Genomic DNA, 16,137 nt, shown 5'->3' with positions numbered 1-16,137 from the left:
CTACACCGTTGTCTGCGTACCAATCGATATTCATTTATGATTCTCTATAACATGTTCCAACATTTATTTCTAGCATTAACTTGCTTTCACTCATCCCCTCCCCCCCACAGATATCAGAAGAAAGACACCAGCACATCACATCGATAAGAATACTTGAAATAATAATGATGATAATAATAATACCACCCATTATTACAACACACTAAATTTAATATCTGAAATTCCCATATACTCAGTATCAACATTCGTGTGACTGTACACATTATTCGCTGTGTTATACAGAAGTAATCATCCTTTGTATAATGCAGTTTTAATGCTCAATGGACTGTGACAACAAAAGTATGAATTATATGCAACATGAGCCCTTCATCATTATTCTCCATATGTATCTCAGCCTGTTTGTTTTTTTTGTTTCTTTTTTTTTGGGGGGGGGGGATGAGTGTAGGAAAATCTGAAACCGTTAAAGTAAAACGTGAATAAATGTATTCTTTTCACATAAAGCACATGCATATTTATAAAACCTGATCAATAAAATAATACATTTGATAGTAAAGTCTTAGAAAATACCACGGAAACAGCATTCATCACCTAAAATCAAAACTCACTTGAAAAAAAAAATGGCCAAAGATACCAGAGTGCTAGACATTCATCAATAATGACAAAAGGAATACAGCATACTGTACGATGAAACATTAAGTATTTATAGAGAGTGGTAGCAGATTAAGTACAACATTTCAGCAATGACACTGCACATATTTTCCGTTCAAACAAACAAAATAGGCCAAAATGAGCTCTGGAAAGTTTATACCTAAAAATAAATTGATTCTTATCCAAGAAAATACATTTTTCCTTTCAAGTTCTCACAAATATGTGTCTCAAGCTCACGACAAAGCAGAATCATTGCTGTTAGCCATCAGCCTCTATTAGCTTCAAGCTAAACATACGTGACTGGCTCTTTCTGCATTCTGGAGTCACACAGAAACCGTGTGGGAGGCGAAAAAGTTGTCTTCTTGAGTTCAGGATGCACATTAGTGAACACTTGAAAGGCAAAAAAGATACTTTTTGAATGTGTATCACCTCTCAATACATCTAAAAAATAGATAATGAAAATAAGTGTTGAATAGTAACATTCAAAATAACAAACAGATCACTTTCCAGCAAGCCTTCAACATTTTTATTTAGATGATGCCTGGCTGTCATGGAGTGAACAACCAAAGCCACTCCCCCAGGTACTGACAACACTGGACAAACCACATGCACAACTACAGTACACCATGATACTAGAACTGTAGCAGTATCACATCACTAAGGTGGTTTGTGGTTTCCTGTCTTCTACATATTGGTCATATCATGGAGGATATTTTACATTTCGTTGATTGTCCAACAGGGTGTGAAAAGATTAAGTGTCGTGTATCAAATTGTCATCTGGTGTTTTCAGTGTATTTTGGTATGAATGAACTCAGAAATCAACAACTATAGATAATAACTTGTGTCTTCTTTCGTCATTCATCTGGGCACTGGTCAAGATAAGTTTCATACATAATCATCACAGCAAAGTTGCTGAGTGGACAGTAATTATTTTTCATATTTGGGAGAAACAGAGGAAGCCAGTTAAAGGATCCACTGACAAATTATACTTTACTAGGCAGAAAAAATGGCCTGGTTCGTTAGTCTTTGTTGCATAGATGTGGGTCTCAGGGGGCAATTGGCTGGTAATTTTGTTCATTCAATCCGCATTATAACAAAAACACAACATTAAACATTTTACTATATTGTTTACTTTCATTTTCATTGCAATATCTATGTTTACAACAGGGTTCACTACGTAAAAGCATTCATGCCAGTAATCTAGTTGCTATTCTGATCAGCACAATCACATCTCATTGACAAATATCATCGGCCCCTGGGCGGGGACATGGCTCTCACTGTCATAGACCCGTGGTTGGCCGAGATATGTCTGTGGCAGGCTAAAGCTTACTTGTAACTGGTTGAAGCTTCCTTGTCTGTTGACCTGCTGACCGAAATCCCCCTTTGACTGATTGAAACTGCCTTGACTGGAAGTTTGTGGACCAGAATTCTCTTCTGGCTGATCAAAGCTGCTTTCGCTGTAGAGCCGCTGACGCATTTCGCTACTACGTTTCCTGGAGGCACTCCTGGTTGGGTATCTCTGACCAGTCTTGTACCAGCCTGTCTCTTTGAAGACGAACCAAATATTCCCAACCCAAAGGACCACATTAACAAAACCAAAAACCTGTAGAAAGGAGAAATATTACTTGTGATATTAACACAATACTACATATTCTTTATTTGTTAACGTACCACAGATGTATTTAGACGTGACCAGCGAGGCTCCTGGGTAGCGGTGCATTTGTTCTCCTGAGCTGTGCAGGCAGACATTAGCAGGAGCACCTGGGTTGGGTTTATGGCTCTTTTGATATCAGAGAGCGTTTTGGCCCAACAACAACTGCTGACTAGCCACATGATGGAGAAGATCATGGTAACAACAAAATCCTGCTCGGGAGCAGAAAGGAGGGACAAAACAATCAATTCTTTCACATCCTGTATTTTCATCTGAGCACATTTGAGAGTTTTGCTGATGATATACTGACCACAAGCGGACCTCTGTTGTTCTTTATGTACTTGTTTTGATAGAAGACGTAGACAACGGTTGCCAGCAGAGAGTACAAGAAAGCAAAAACACCCACAGTAACAAAAAACTGTGCAGCTGAGGAAAAGTCGCCATCCAAGAAAATAACCTCATCCCTCTTTGTCTCACACAAGGGAGCTTTGAAATGCACTTGTTGTAATCTAGAAAAGAGGAAAAGGAGGTTTACTGTTAATGTTTGTAAAAGGCAAATGGTCGTTGTTGAGGAGAGTCGGCCGCTGGCACTTTCATCAGCACGCTAAAAATGGAAAGTTCCATCTCAGCAAACACAGAAAGGCAATATGATTCTTCATTAGAAACATGTCGGCATGTTTCTATCCCATGAGACATCATCCTCCTTTGTTGCATACAGAAAGACGAGATTGTACAAGATTCATGAGGAAGCTGACTGAGAAAAGACGAGCTGCTCTGTAGCTTCTGACATAAAAAAAAAGAAAAAAGATGCTGTTCAACATCTGAAATATGACACAGTTTCCAACCAATTATCAGACCGTTTGGTAAAAAAGAAGTTCAGTTCCTTCTGGTTGATATTGTCGGCCCCTTTTTATTGTGAACTCCTTGAGATTAATCGTAACATTCAATAACAAGACTTTCTCCACCTTTCTATTGTACTGAAAGTCTTCAGTGATGGATGGCCTGTAAGAGACTTTTATAGCTGGGTCACGGTGAGAAAACGGAGTATCTGGAAATCTTGTCGCGTGTATGAGGAGGGTTTAGTGGGATGTAGCTGGAGCTCAGGTTTTATAAATGGATTGTATTTAGTTGCAGTAAAAAAATGTCTTTCAGTCATGACCTCCTAGCAGGGTTGATTTTGGCTGGGTTTTTGTTTTTTCAAATTAGTTTTTAATCCTGTGTCGAATGTCTTTGTTCATTTCTATCATAACTGAATTTGAGAATATACTAGTAAGCTTACGATGGTGGTGAGCCCTGGTGTGTCTAACAAGTTTCTTGGACAGCTTCAGGGCCATTTTTATTCACCTGATCATCATTCTTTTTTTGTTTCTCCTTTTAGTTAAGGAAATCTCTATTCATGTTAGTCATTTGATAAATGATCTTTCTTATTATTATCCAAGATGAACAAGAACAAGAAATTAGAGAAGTGGTGTAAATTTTAAAATGAAAAATATTTTTTAAAAAAATGCACGACCACATGCGGTTCCACTACAGGCTAAGTCACCACAACTGCGGCATAAAAAAACCTGAGAGTCACGCTCCAAGTAAACCCAAATGCAGTATGCCACACTCCCCATCGTTCAAGTAAAATTACGCTGGTGATTAGTCATTCACTAATATACCGAGACAGTTGAAGGTCACGCCTTTCTTTTTTCACTTTACCTCATGAGGGCTCAAAAGATTAGAAGAAAAAGTGTTTAATTAGGGAGAGATCAAAAGCCACAATCCATGCATTACATGGACTGCATAGAATTAAAATGTAGCATTGAATAGGATTTGTTTGAATTGGAGAAAATTCTTTTGTGGTATATAAAGGGACATTGACCAGTCTTTCACGTATATACATTTTAGTATTATATGATTAAACTTATTCGTACTCGTCATTTCCAACTTTTAAAGAATTCATGGATGACTGAGTTAGAGAGTGCTTTCAAGTGTCATGAATCTTTTTTAATGTTTTGATTAGATATCATTTTGAAGACAAAATGGAGCACGTCTGAGCCACAGATTGAATCCACACAGGATACATCATCTCTGCATATTTCAGGAAAGTGGTCAGCCAGACAGAAAGAAGAGCTACATCATGTTGTCAGGCTCGATAGGGAGGAGCAATGTTCTCTTTAAGCTTTCCTACTTCATGATGTAGAGGCTAGACAGCTGAGAAGGGAGCACGTCCGATTTATAATCAAAGTGTATTTTACTGTATCAGTAGACCAAAATATAGTTGGAGCCTGATTTAAAGGGTCTCTTTTTATATTATTCTATTTTTCCATCTTTTTTTCATACGTCTTGAAGCGTGTACCTGAAATATGATGTAACTACTCATCTTTTGATTTACTGACACGAGGCAGAAATAAATGTTTCTTTCTTCCCTTTGTTTCTTGTTGACTACTGCTAGGTTACAGGATATTTTGTGAGAGCTGATGTCTAATTTATCCTCAAAGGAGGCACTGTACTGGAAAGGTTTGGATTGATGGAGTGTGCTTGTGATTTTGACTGCATCCATTCCTGACCACATAAGGTGAGCTCCTTAAACCTTCCATTGTTTTCCAACCATCCATTTTTTTATACAGCGTCAAGGGTCGTGGGGGGGCCTATCCCAGCTGACATTGGGTGAGAGGCAGGGTTCACCCCGGATGGGTGCCAGTCCGTCCGTCAAAGGGCCATTAAGAGCAATTAGGCGCTCAGTGTCTTGCTCAAGGATACTTCGGCATGGTCACCGGGGGAAATGAGGATCGAAGCAGCGACCCTGCGGTTGCCAGATGGCCAATCTACCTCTGAGCCATTGTGCCCCTTCATTTGCTGTTTTGTTTTCTCAATGTAAACATAAAATAAACAAATATAACAAAAATAAAGACAACCTTCAATATTCTAAATGGATCGGATTAAAACTAAACCTAAGAGTGAGCCAAGGACTTCCAGTATGTAACTAATGTATATCATTATAAATGAATGAGGATTAAAAATTGAAAAACAAACAAAACTAAATTATAAGTTGGATGTACTCCTTACCTTTTGGGTCTTTATCTGTAAATTCTAAAAATAAAACAGTCTTTAGATAGACATATTTATCAACCCGTTCTTAATTATCATTAGCTATGTATTCAGTGGTTCAAATTACAAAACTAACCCTACAATTATAATCATGCAGTCAGTGTAAAGAATAACCTAAATGCATTTTGATGCATTTACTTCCAAGTTCAACTCACGAGAACAAACATTTGCAAGCCGACTAGTTCATTTTCATCTTTATTTTCATGGAAAGCTATTATGAGACAAATCAAAAGTGTATAAAATTAGAACACAAAGGCATACTTTAAAACAGCAATAAAGGTGAGGGTACTGGGTGGAAACAAATACTTTACCTGAAAGGATAAGCAAAATCGATGCTAATGCTCTGGTTGCTCTGCCTCCTGTCTACACAGTCCACTTTAACCCGGAGATGACCATAGTAGCCTCCACATGTTGCAAAAGCACAAATGGCCAAAATCTATGAAAGCAAAAACATACTGTCATATAAGGATCACAAACTGTATTGATAAAGCATTCATTTACATTCAGCAGTAGCTGAATCAAATTACCGACTGGGGCTCATTGCATGGTGTACGCACATCAATAAATCACAGGACTGATGATTAAGGCTCGTAATTGGTTTGAAAACAAAACCTGAATAATTCAGAGGACGGAAGACAACTAACAGAGCTGCTTACTGTGCACTGAAGGGTGGCCACAGCAGCAGTCAGTCATTTTATAGCAACATTAAATATGATGTTTCTTTGACTTTGTTTTCCATGTCATGAAAAAAACTCTTCAACAGCAAAGTATTCAAAGAATAAATGATTAAACTATGCGTCAATATTCTAAACATTTTTCCATGGTTTCAATCTGAATTCTACAGATCAAAATAAAGATCAAAATAAATATGGCATTTCATTTAACTTCTTATCCATTAAAATGAAATGAAGCTGAATATAAAGTACAATAAATGAAGAGTGGATAGAGGTGAAACTTACCGGTGCAAATATAACCATACACATTTAAAAATCACAAAGCTGAATCCCCCTCTACAGAGTGTCTGTAGCTTTTGTCATCCAGTTGAGATGCCACTGATGTAGACAGTAAAAGGAGAGCAAAGCTTCTAGCAGAGGGGAGAGGAGGGGAGGGGAGGGGAGGGAGGGGAGGGAGGGAAGGGGAGGGCAGGGCTAACAGTAGGCACATATCTTCCCTGAGGAGGACTTTGAGATATTCTGCACCTGTATCCATTTAGAATTTTCAGCCGCAATGCTTAGAATAAGGAAGGGATGACGATAAAGGTGCAGCTGTTGGTGAGGTTCAGCTTATTGCGGTTTTGTTAATAATTAAAGATCTCATTTGCAAAAACAAAAGACTATTACTAACATGGCTAAAGAATGAATACATAGAGCATATTAAATAGTTTAGTGGGTAGATTTTCTATCCATTTTAACAATTATTTCTTTTTGTAAATCAACTCTTCATTTGAACACTACACTATACAGTATGTGTAAATGTAAATGCAATATAATGGTGAGCAATCATTTTAACCACTTATTTTTGCACAGCTGAGAAAGAGGCAGAAGTGGATCAATGAATTCCAGAAAAAAAAAAAATCTTTGATTCTCCAATGTACAGGTCACAAGTTGTTATAGTGCCCCATCAGGCTGAATATTGCGTTAGCTTTGCATAAGTCTCTAATGATCATGTCCACAGAGTTACTAATAGTGATTAATGCATGAGATATAGCACGTTTGGAGCAGCCGGACAATACCCAATCGCAATATTCCTGCCTGTTGTGTGGACTCATTTTCCTAGTTGGGACTAGCTGATTGCTGTCTTCTGTCTTCATGGATGAATACAACTGGGTGTTATCTGCTGATCAGTTCAACATTTATGCAAATGTGTATGTCTTCCAATAGTAATGCTTAAGAGAAGCAAATTAGGTGACCTAGCGGTCCAAGTATAGAACCTTGTGGAACTCCACAACAACGTGGACTGAACTGGCATTTAAGAACACAATATGACAATCACTGGAATGAAGTGGGGATCTGGTGATGGGTTTTTTTTTTATTGACATAAATGAACTTCAGAGTGAACATGAAACCATCTTTTTTTTTTTAATCTGTCTATATTTTGCTGAAGGAGTTATACTGCTTGCACCATTCTTCCCTACTGAGACCAATTACTGCCCACAACTACAACCCTGGATTGCATATTGCATATAATACAATAGAGAAACACAAGAGACCACTTTTGAACAACAAAGTGCTTTGAGAAAAAAGGTACAGCATATAATAAAAAATAACCTAATGGAAGCAATTAACTACGGATGGATAAAAACAGTAATTAAACTGAGGTAGTGTGAGGAAGTAAAATCAGTTTGCGTTTACCTTGGATTTTGGAGTCAAGTTCTCTTGGCGAATGATCATCTGACTCTGTATATGAGTGCCAAAAAATACTCCGGAAATTGATTAAAGGCATTGAATGTGCTTGAGACTTGAATTCAAGTTTTAAACTATTACATGTTTTTGATATTAACTTGATTAAGAAGGATTTATTCCAAAGTTCACACAAATCATGAATGTAATTAAAAACCGTTGCCTGAAAGAAGGATTTTTGTTTCATCTAAAATGAAAAAGAGTGACTGATAGTTAATTGAAACCTTGTAGGGGGAGACAGTGACTTCGCTCAGCCATGGAGAAGTGAATGATCAGTTTGTTGTTAGTCCAGACCAAGAAAAAATAACAACATTGTGCTATGGATCAGAGGCAGCATTATGGTTCATATTAAATAAAGGATATGAATTGTAACTTTTACAAGAGAGTCAGGAATCTAAAGTCTGAAAAAGATGAATAGGCAGCGAGGTAAAGACAGGTTTAGATAAGAAAAGATTAGAAAGAAAACCTCGCTAACATTGAGGAAAATATGAACGGGCTGACTTTGGATATTCTAAGCTAGTTTACTCTGCAGCTGGTAAAAATGTCAGCGATGGTTGCATTTGAACAAAAACGTCCATCTTTTCTCTTTGTACGCCCCTTTAATGTTTGGTGTTAACTTATAAGCAGTCAAACAGTGAAGAGAGAAGTATTGCGTGTTGATAGTGAGACCTAATTAACACAACCATTACAGTTAAGAAAGAATTATTATTATTATTATGAAATATGCACTTTATCTATCATCAAACAAACTTAAAAACAACTTTTTAAAGAATCACAGAGGGTATTTCGATTTACTGGGCTGTTGTATTAATATTAATCAAGCTTTTTTGGTATTAAATTACAATGTGAAGAAGGGTTTACTAAAGCAACAGTAAGGTGCCTAAAGTATTGTAATATAACAGTTTTATTTTCACAGTTTATCATCTGATCATCCATTAAGTCAGTATAGGAGCAAAGGCGGAGTTGATCATTATGAGTACAGTACATTAAAACATGATAACAATTATGAGGCATTCTAACTGTGTCCACTGGATGTCAGTCAAGAGTCTGTGTGTGTGTGTGTGTGTGTGTGTGTGTGTGTGTGTGTGTGTGTGTGTGTGTGCATACTGCACTTGAATACCTATCCTTGTGAGGACTAATTTGAGAAAAAATTGGGAATATTAAGGAAATTTTGGTAGGTATTCACTTTTTTGAGACACCAGTAAATCGCAGTTTGGGGACTTGTTGTTTCTGATAGAATTGGGTTTAGGTCCTGGATTGGGAAAGGGTTTCACTCATGGTAAGGGGCCAGGGAATGCATAATATCAATAAATATCCTGACTAAGAAAACTGTACAAATGAGTGGGTCAGTTACACATAAACCATCCGAACCATCCTATTCTCTTCAAACCATTTAGTCACTTGAAAGAATAAGACGAGGGAAAAATGATCATGTTTTTTCACTGATTTGTTGTGTGTGTGTGTGTGTGTGTGTGTGTGTGTGTGTGTGTGTGTGTGTGTGTGTGTGTGTGTTTTAACCTGTCTCTACTGTCTGTTGGAGGATTCACTCACACTACACAGGAAATCGGATGGTGCGTGATGTCCTTTCATCATTTGGCCAGAAGAGAGCAGTACTCGGTTGTCTTATTGAGAGAAATCTCTTCAACTGCCGCGATGAGCTCTATTTTACGGTCTCACTGCAATCGATCCGTCTTCTCTCTCCAAAATCCAGATGAGTGTCCTCACTTTGTCCTCTTTGCATTCAAGAAGCTGCATACTTCTCCATTATTCCGCTGTTGTGCACTTATTGGATAAGGTTTAGTTTCCAGCTGATGAGAAAATGTGTTGGTCGAATAGCCATAGGGGTTTTTCACCATATTAAGTGGTGAGGCTCCAGCCTCTCACTGCATTATTAATGAATCTTTTTCTGGCATCAACTCCCTGCTCCAGCCTGAAAACTGTGGCAGGAACAGACAAGCGTGAATGTGGCACAGCAGCAACACATACAGACAGATTTTTTTAAAGGACTACCTTTGTTGTCAGGCTTATCTTAAAAATACAAGAGGAGATTGCAAGCCCACTAGATATTCCTGTGTTGTATTTACTTAATCCCTGGCCTTATCCTGTGCAGCACGTTATGCCTCACCCCAAGTTAGATTTTCATTTCACAGTTCTTCACCAGGGTGTTTTTGGTCTGCCTTGTTTCTCCTCTCCAGGTGGATTCTTTCATAGAATACACCCTAAACCCAACAAACTAATAAAACTAATTGTGCTGCTTCTGACCTGCTGGCATGCTATCTCAAGAGAGAATATGAAATATATGAGGAATTACGCCTTCTATTTCTTACCAATGGAGACATGTGGAAGACTGCATTATGTAAAAAGGATTTGCAGAGATTGTTAATTTGTTTAAAATGGGCTTCTCCTGACTCCTACAAGCCAATTACTAATCATCCCAGTTTTAGATGTTTAAGCCTTTCACTCCTCTGCAAACCATAATTTTAATCAACTCCACATGGAAAAAAAAGAAGAAGCTACAATACATATTTGACAAAGTCGGTAACCCGGGATACAGACATGTTCCTGGTGAAAATGTTTGGCTTCAACATGCACTATTAGACAGTTATCGTAGCTGCAATGCTGTCACTGACCCTATTCCATCAATCTCACATTAAAAACGCTCACAGCATTTAAATATTTCAAAGAGCTCCTCAGCTAACTCCAGAGAAGCTCTGAGCCTCTGTCTGTGTGTGTTTGTGTGTGTGTGTGTGTGTGTGTGTGTGTGTGTGTGTGTGTGCGTGTGCGCACACATGCATGTGTGCATGTGCGCACACATGCGTGCATGTGTGCGCACATGCACACATGCATGTGTGCGCACATGCACACATGCATGTGTGCATGTGCGCACACATGCACGCATTAGAGCGTATTGTAAGTCTATCTATGTAAGGACCAAGGAGAGTTATAGAGCTTTGGATTGCGGATATTTGGCTAAGACCTTCTTACACTCCCTCAGACAGCACTTGGAGGGTTAAGAAATCTGTGTGTGTGTTTGTGTGTGTGTTTGTGCGCACGTGCGTGCGTGCATGCATGTGTGTTTGAGTGTGTAAACTGTTTTAAAATGCAGTTCAACTTAGAGGTTACGACTTGTGACAGAACTTTAAAGAGGAATACAGATTGGAAAAAAAAAGTGAACGAGAAAATGCTGTTATGAGTGATGAAAACTTGCATCTCTCTCTCTCCCTCTCTCTTTCTCCCACTCTGCATCTCTCTCTCTCTTTCTCTTTCTCCCACTCTGCATCTCTCTCTCTTTCTCTTTCTCCCACTCTGCATCTTTCTCTCTCTCTTTCTCCCACTCTGCCTCTCTCGCTCTCTGTCTCTCTCGCTCTCCTTTCTGTCTTTAAGAATATGTACTGAATGAAATAATCATGCTCAAATATGTTGGCAGGAGAGAAGTGAAGAGAACTAAGTGAGGCAAGTCATAAATATAGTAACAACTTTATTTGATGATATTCCTACTGTTCCCTTCAGTTCATCCATAGTGTACCTTACATATTGTGACATCTATTAGGACAAATTGCACATGCAACTGTAGCATACTTACATACACACATGCACACACACTCACACTAGATAAAAATACTCCAGCAGCGTGCGTTCAGATCTTTATATCTTTGTGTTTTATGACAGTGATGTATTTGTTGTAGATTTTACTGTTCGGAGGACTTGATTCAGAAAGTTGTAGCAAATGAAGAAAAGCAGGTTTCTACAGAGAGTGACTGCTGTTGATAATGAATTTAGATATCAAGGAGAGACAAAATAATTCCTTTTTGTTTCATCTGACCACAGCCCGTTCGTTTATGTCGGTTTAACAATCACATCATGTACTCATTTTATTTCTTTTTGTTGAACCTGCATGTTTTTTTTTTTTGCCCTTGACAAATATCCTATTCAAAAACAAACTCAAGTGACCTTATGCCTTAACTTCCACAAACACTGAGGAATCCTAATAAATGACCTGAAAAATGACAAAGGCAACCATTTTTGCTACATGTAGGCTACGACCTGCACAGCAGCTGTCAATCATTATTCCATTTGAGCAAATTAAAGTCTTTTTAATCAAGTTGACTTAGAAGGTGAAGCTCAAGTGGATTCTGGACATTTAAAAGATAAAAACACACCAAAAGATCAATGTATTTGCTGCTCTGGAGCTTTGAATTCCATTATATGAACATGCGTAGATGTTCCTTTCAGTTTCCAAGCAAAAGGAACATCTACGCATGTTCATAGGACATTGTCGTTGTGGGTGGGATGTCCAGTAACACTCCATAAAGGAAAGTCTTGAATAACTCCATGACAAATTGTATTGTCTAATGAAGACCTTGTGATATGAGGAAAAAAGTACAGACGGACCACCTTTAACATTGTTTCATCATATGAAAAATCTTTTTTGAATAATTAGCCTAAAAAAAAAGTGTATTCGTTCCCTTTAAATCTGGCAAAGATCCACATTATTGAATGACAAAACCTGTATTTTTTTTTTTTCCGCACTGGCTTTTGTGTTGTTCCACCCTGAAGAACATCAACATTTAATGTGTACACACTCTAGTTGAAGTATAAGAGCGGGGATGAGAACATCAGTCAATTATTAATGTTTAAAAGGATTGGTGAATGCTAGACGTCCCCGCGGGATCTCAAGACTGTGCAGTCACAGAAACCCAGAGGTGGGTGTCAGTCCACGAGCTCTCATACCCATCAGGAGGTGCTAGTGGCCTGGCAAGATTGAGACTTTGAGGAGCTGAAGATGATAGGTAACTAACCTGAGCATCCTCCCAGGATGAGCTCCGTAAATGAAAAGACTAAATGCCAAGTCAGGCTGTTAGGAATTCCACCAGAGCGAAATTGGAAATGTGAAGTCCTTGAAAGCATGGTTACCTGCAGGGAATTCACTGGTCAGACGCGTAAGCAACATCTGGACTAGCAGCTAGTCTGTCCAGCTGTCATCTTTAATTAAATCTGAGAGATGTTTGCAGGTCTCTTCGTCCTCAAAGCATGCTGACTGCACAGTATAAACGCTGTCATGTGTGTACTGGTACATACTGTAAGTACCATTATAGCGGGGGAGGTAAACACACACTCAGGGTCAGATGGAGGAGAGTGAAAGAATGATGTTCTAAGGGAAATAATCCTACATAATTACCATGTTTGTAAAATAAGAGCAGTGAAATGATTTTCTCAAGGGTTAATTTAAAGGATAATTGTTCCAATGGTTTACTGTGAACAAAAATAGTCAGTAAATTCTCTTATGTGCAGCGTAATTTAGGCTAAAAATGCTAAAATGTAATAATAATGATGATGATAATAATAATAATAATAATGATAATGATAAACACAGTCAGCAAGGGCTGGATTGACAGTAGCGCTTTCAAAATTATACTATAAATACAATAACATGTTCTGACTTGCCAATTCATTAGGTACACTCAAATAAATCAAATGTAGTATCATACAATGGCTGTGATAAATCCCACACAAAGACTGTGAAGCTCAGCTTTTTATTGAATCTGTTGGAAGCGTGTTGATTCATTTCAATAGTTTTTTTGGAGTCTGTCATTTGTGGTGCTGTTGAACTCTCCTGTGAGTGAGAGATGTTCCTGATATTTTATAACTCCTCTCAGAAACAGTCCACATGGAACATCAGTAGTCAGTGGTCGTGCACCTCTGTCATTTTTATTCATCACACCAACAGCCTGTCAGTTTAATTAGGTCGATGGGGCCCCTGGTTGTTGGCCAGAGAGTGAGACACTGTAGGTGTGACAGGTTTGCTGTACTACCGTACCACGTCAGATGCTCATGGGACTCACACTAGTGTGCTGGATTCACATGGTTCTGTATTAACGTTGGCTAATGCCATCTTAATCTGATTTATCAGTGCTTGGGATTAGCAAAGTGCTGTCAACACATCAAAATAAACATACATCTGGACTTTCAAGTTTTCTATAAATCTTGTTAAGACTAAAGCAAAACCCAGACTATTCTATTGCTTATTTCGAATCCTGGGAATTAACGAGGGGACTTAATAAGAATGTTGCTAGCTGATTAGCTCATCAAATTGTGCAACAGATGCACAAAATGAGTTGTGCAGATGTCATGAAAATCTGAGGTGTAGCAGACTTTTGGTACAGGCTGTTTGGAAGGACTCCAGGTCATGTAAACAAACAAAGTATTATACGGTGGACCGGAAAATCAGTGTAGAATATAATAAGGTACACATTTTAGACAACCACCAAAAATGTCAACAAGAAATTGTTTGTCACTTCTGCTTGTCTACAATTTATTGTGAGGTTTTTAGTTCCTCATGGCAGTTTTTTTTTCTATATGTTTTGTTTGTCTGTTGTTGTTCTTTTGATTTTAGGGAAGCCAAAGTTCCTTAATTGAAACTTCATTCCTTGTGTTGTATGTGATCACCTCAGACCAGCACTGCTCTTATCACATTTTCTTTACCCTCATATTAATGATTGAGCCTTGCAGTGTTGTTCTGCGACACGAAAAGGACGTTTCCACCTTCAAGTAAAAAGTGTGTCTTTTGTCCATTTGTGGAATTCTGATTTAAAGAGGCGGTGCTATGAGCAGGATTTGTGACATCACCAATCTTTCTTCAAGCTAATCCTGGTCTGATATTCAACATAAACAGGTGCGACGTGGAAACCTGAGATCTGAGATACTGAGGAGTAAACATTCTGTGCTTGAGAAACAAACAAACCATTTGCATGTTCATGTTTGCTGGGATTTTTAATCAGAAAGAATTAGATGGTGAAATTCTAGGGACTTTTAATGTTATAACTGCATATTTTCCCTGTAAGTAATCCTCCTAAACGCATACTGGAGTGCTCAGTCGAGGATTTTTGTGTCTTAAGAGGGGATCTTCAAATCTTTGCAGCATGTCTCACTGTAAGGTGATCCTACTTCCTGTCAACAGACACTACTGCGTGCTGCAGCAATGTCTTGACCCGACACATAGAGAGCCCGGGTGTTTATGGCTACTCCACCCTTCAACAACTCCAGGCTGCTCAGGAAGTCAACTCTACACCTGCTAAACTGCACTGCCCACGGAGAGAATTATGTTCCCCATTTCAGCGACAATATCACAAGAATGCTATGGCAGCCATTTTAGGTGTACTACTGCAGAACGTTAGGATAAGAGCTCCAGTAAAGGAGCAGGGGCGCATCCTTCTTCTTCTTCCTCCTCTTCTCTCGTCTCCTCCATCCAGGACCTCGGTCAGCTCCTCGCGCCTGCGTCCATCACCGGAGAGGCCATCGCCTGCGTTCAGCTAGAAAAGAAGCCGCTCTCATTTCCCCTCATCCGTACACAACCCCCCCGCCCCTCCCTTCTGCTCACCCTCTTACATCCGCAGCAGTGACCGGCCAATAAAATACAGAAAACACGTAAGCATCGACGCGTGCTCGGCGCAGGCGGAGAATGCTCAGTGTGAAGCAGACTCAACCTCTTTCAGCACCACTCGTACTGCTGACATCTCTCAGCGAGCGAGTACAATCAGGGCCTATCCCTGGCCGGACCTTTCCCACATCACATAAGAAGGGGTAAGATTCCACTCAGCCATCAGCGGGGGACTTCAACAACAGATTTAGTAGGTTAGGCTATCAGTGGGGACCAGCAGTTGCAAACCAAGATGTTAGATCCGTCGTCCAGCGAGGAGGAATCTGATGGGATAGTGGAGGAAGAAAGCAAAGAGGTGATGGCACCTCAGGCCGGATCCCGCATCTCTCCGAGCAGGACCAGCGAGAGCTCGGGGGGACTGGCGCCCAGCAGCAGCCGCAGCAGTGCCCGTCCGACCAGCCCGAGCCCGTCCGCCGCCAGCGAGGAGAAGGAGGATTTGGAGAAGCTGCAGAGGGATGAAGAAGAGCGTAAAAAGAAGCTGCAGTTGTATGTTTTTGTGATGCGATGCATCGCTTATCCATTCAATGCAAAACAGCCCACAGATATGGCAAGGCGACAGCAGAAGGTAAGGGCCCTCGGTGCAAGGGCATGATTAATAACCACATGCTGATGAAATGCCTCCTTTCATATCGCAGATGTTGTCATTGATGACCTACATAAGCTAAGATACAGGGAGGGGAGGGGAGGGGAGATGCTGGGCCTATCCGATAGCGCATGCATCCAGCACACTTCAAGGAAAATACTATTTGTTTTTGGGGTTGGTTTTTTTTTTGGGGGGGGGGGGGGTCTTTTGACGCAAAATGTTGAAATACTCTGAGCGTGACAGGCGCACACAGCAGAGCCCGAGTAGTGAGAGGACACATGGTACTGCAGAGCTGCAGACTGAGTGCGGTCCATGTCCCTTAGAG

General features: G+C 39.6%; 2 protein-coding genes across 7 annotated transcripts in view; one reads left to right on the top strand and one right to left on the bottom strand.

The window, feature by feature from the left end:
- Nucleotides 1–274: 274 nt before the first annotated feature.
- Nucleotides 275–6,456, bottom strand: synprb (synaptoporin b). The gene is made up of 5 exons (XM_086200786.1): nt 6,352–6,456; nt 5,704–5,828; nt 2,610–2,808; nt 2,320–2,511; nt 275–2,251 (listed from the first exon to the last, which is right to left on the bottom strand). Exons 1-5 carry the CDS (start codon nt 6,373–6,375, stop codon nt 1,874–1,876), a joined length of 918 nt encoding a protein of 305 aa, XP_086056912.1. The 5' UTR covers nt 6,376–6,456; the 3' UTR covers nt 275–1,873.
- Nucleotides 6,457–15,141: 8,685 nt separating this feature from the next.
- Nucleotides 15,142–16,137, top strand: part of cadpsb (Ca2+-dependent activator protein for secretion b) — a 62,428-nt gene continuing 61,432 nt past the window's right edge. The window contains exon 1 of one of the 6 annotated variants that reach the window (XM_086199450.1): nt 15,142–15,794. In XM_086199450.1, coding sequence (XP_086055576.1) covers nt 15,462–15,794 — 333 coding nt within the window. In that variant the 5' untranslated portion in view covers nt 15,142–15,461. The remainder of the gene's footprint in view (nt 15,795–16,137) is intronic. The other 5 variants (XM_086199451.1, XM_086199449.1, XM_086199448.1 and 2 more) reach the window with 5 other exon arrangements.

This window comes from Aulostomus chinensis, chromosome 3, assembly GCF_037954235.1.
Source record: "Aulostomus chinensis isolate RoL2024-O1b breed Wild chromosome 3, RoL_Achi_v1.0, whole genome shotgun sequence".
NCBI lineage: Eukaryota > Metazoa > Chordata > Actinopteri > Syngnathiformes > Aulostomidae > Aulostomus > Aulostomus chinensis.
This window is presented reverse-complemented; position numbering and strand designations above follow the sequence as displayed.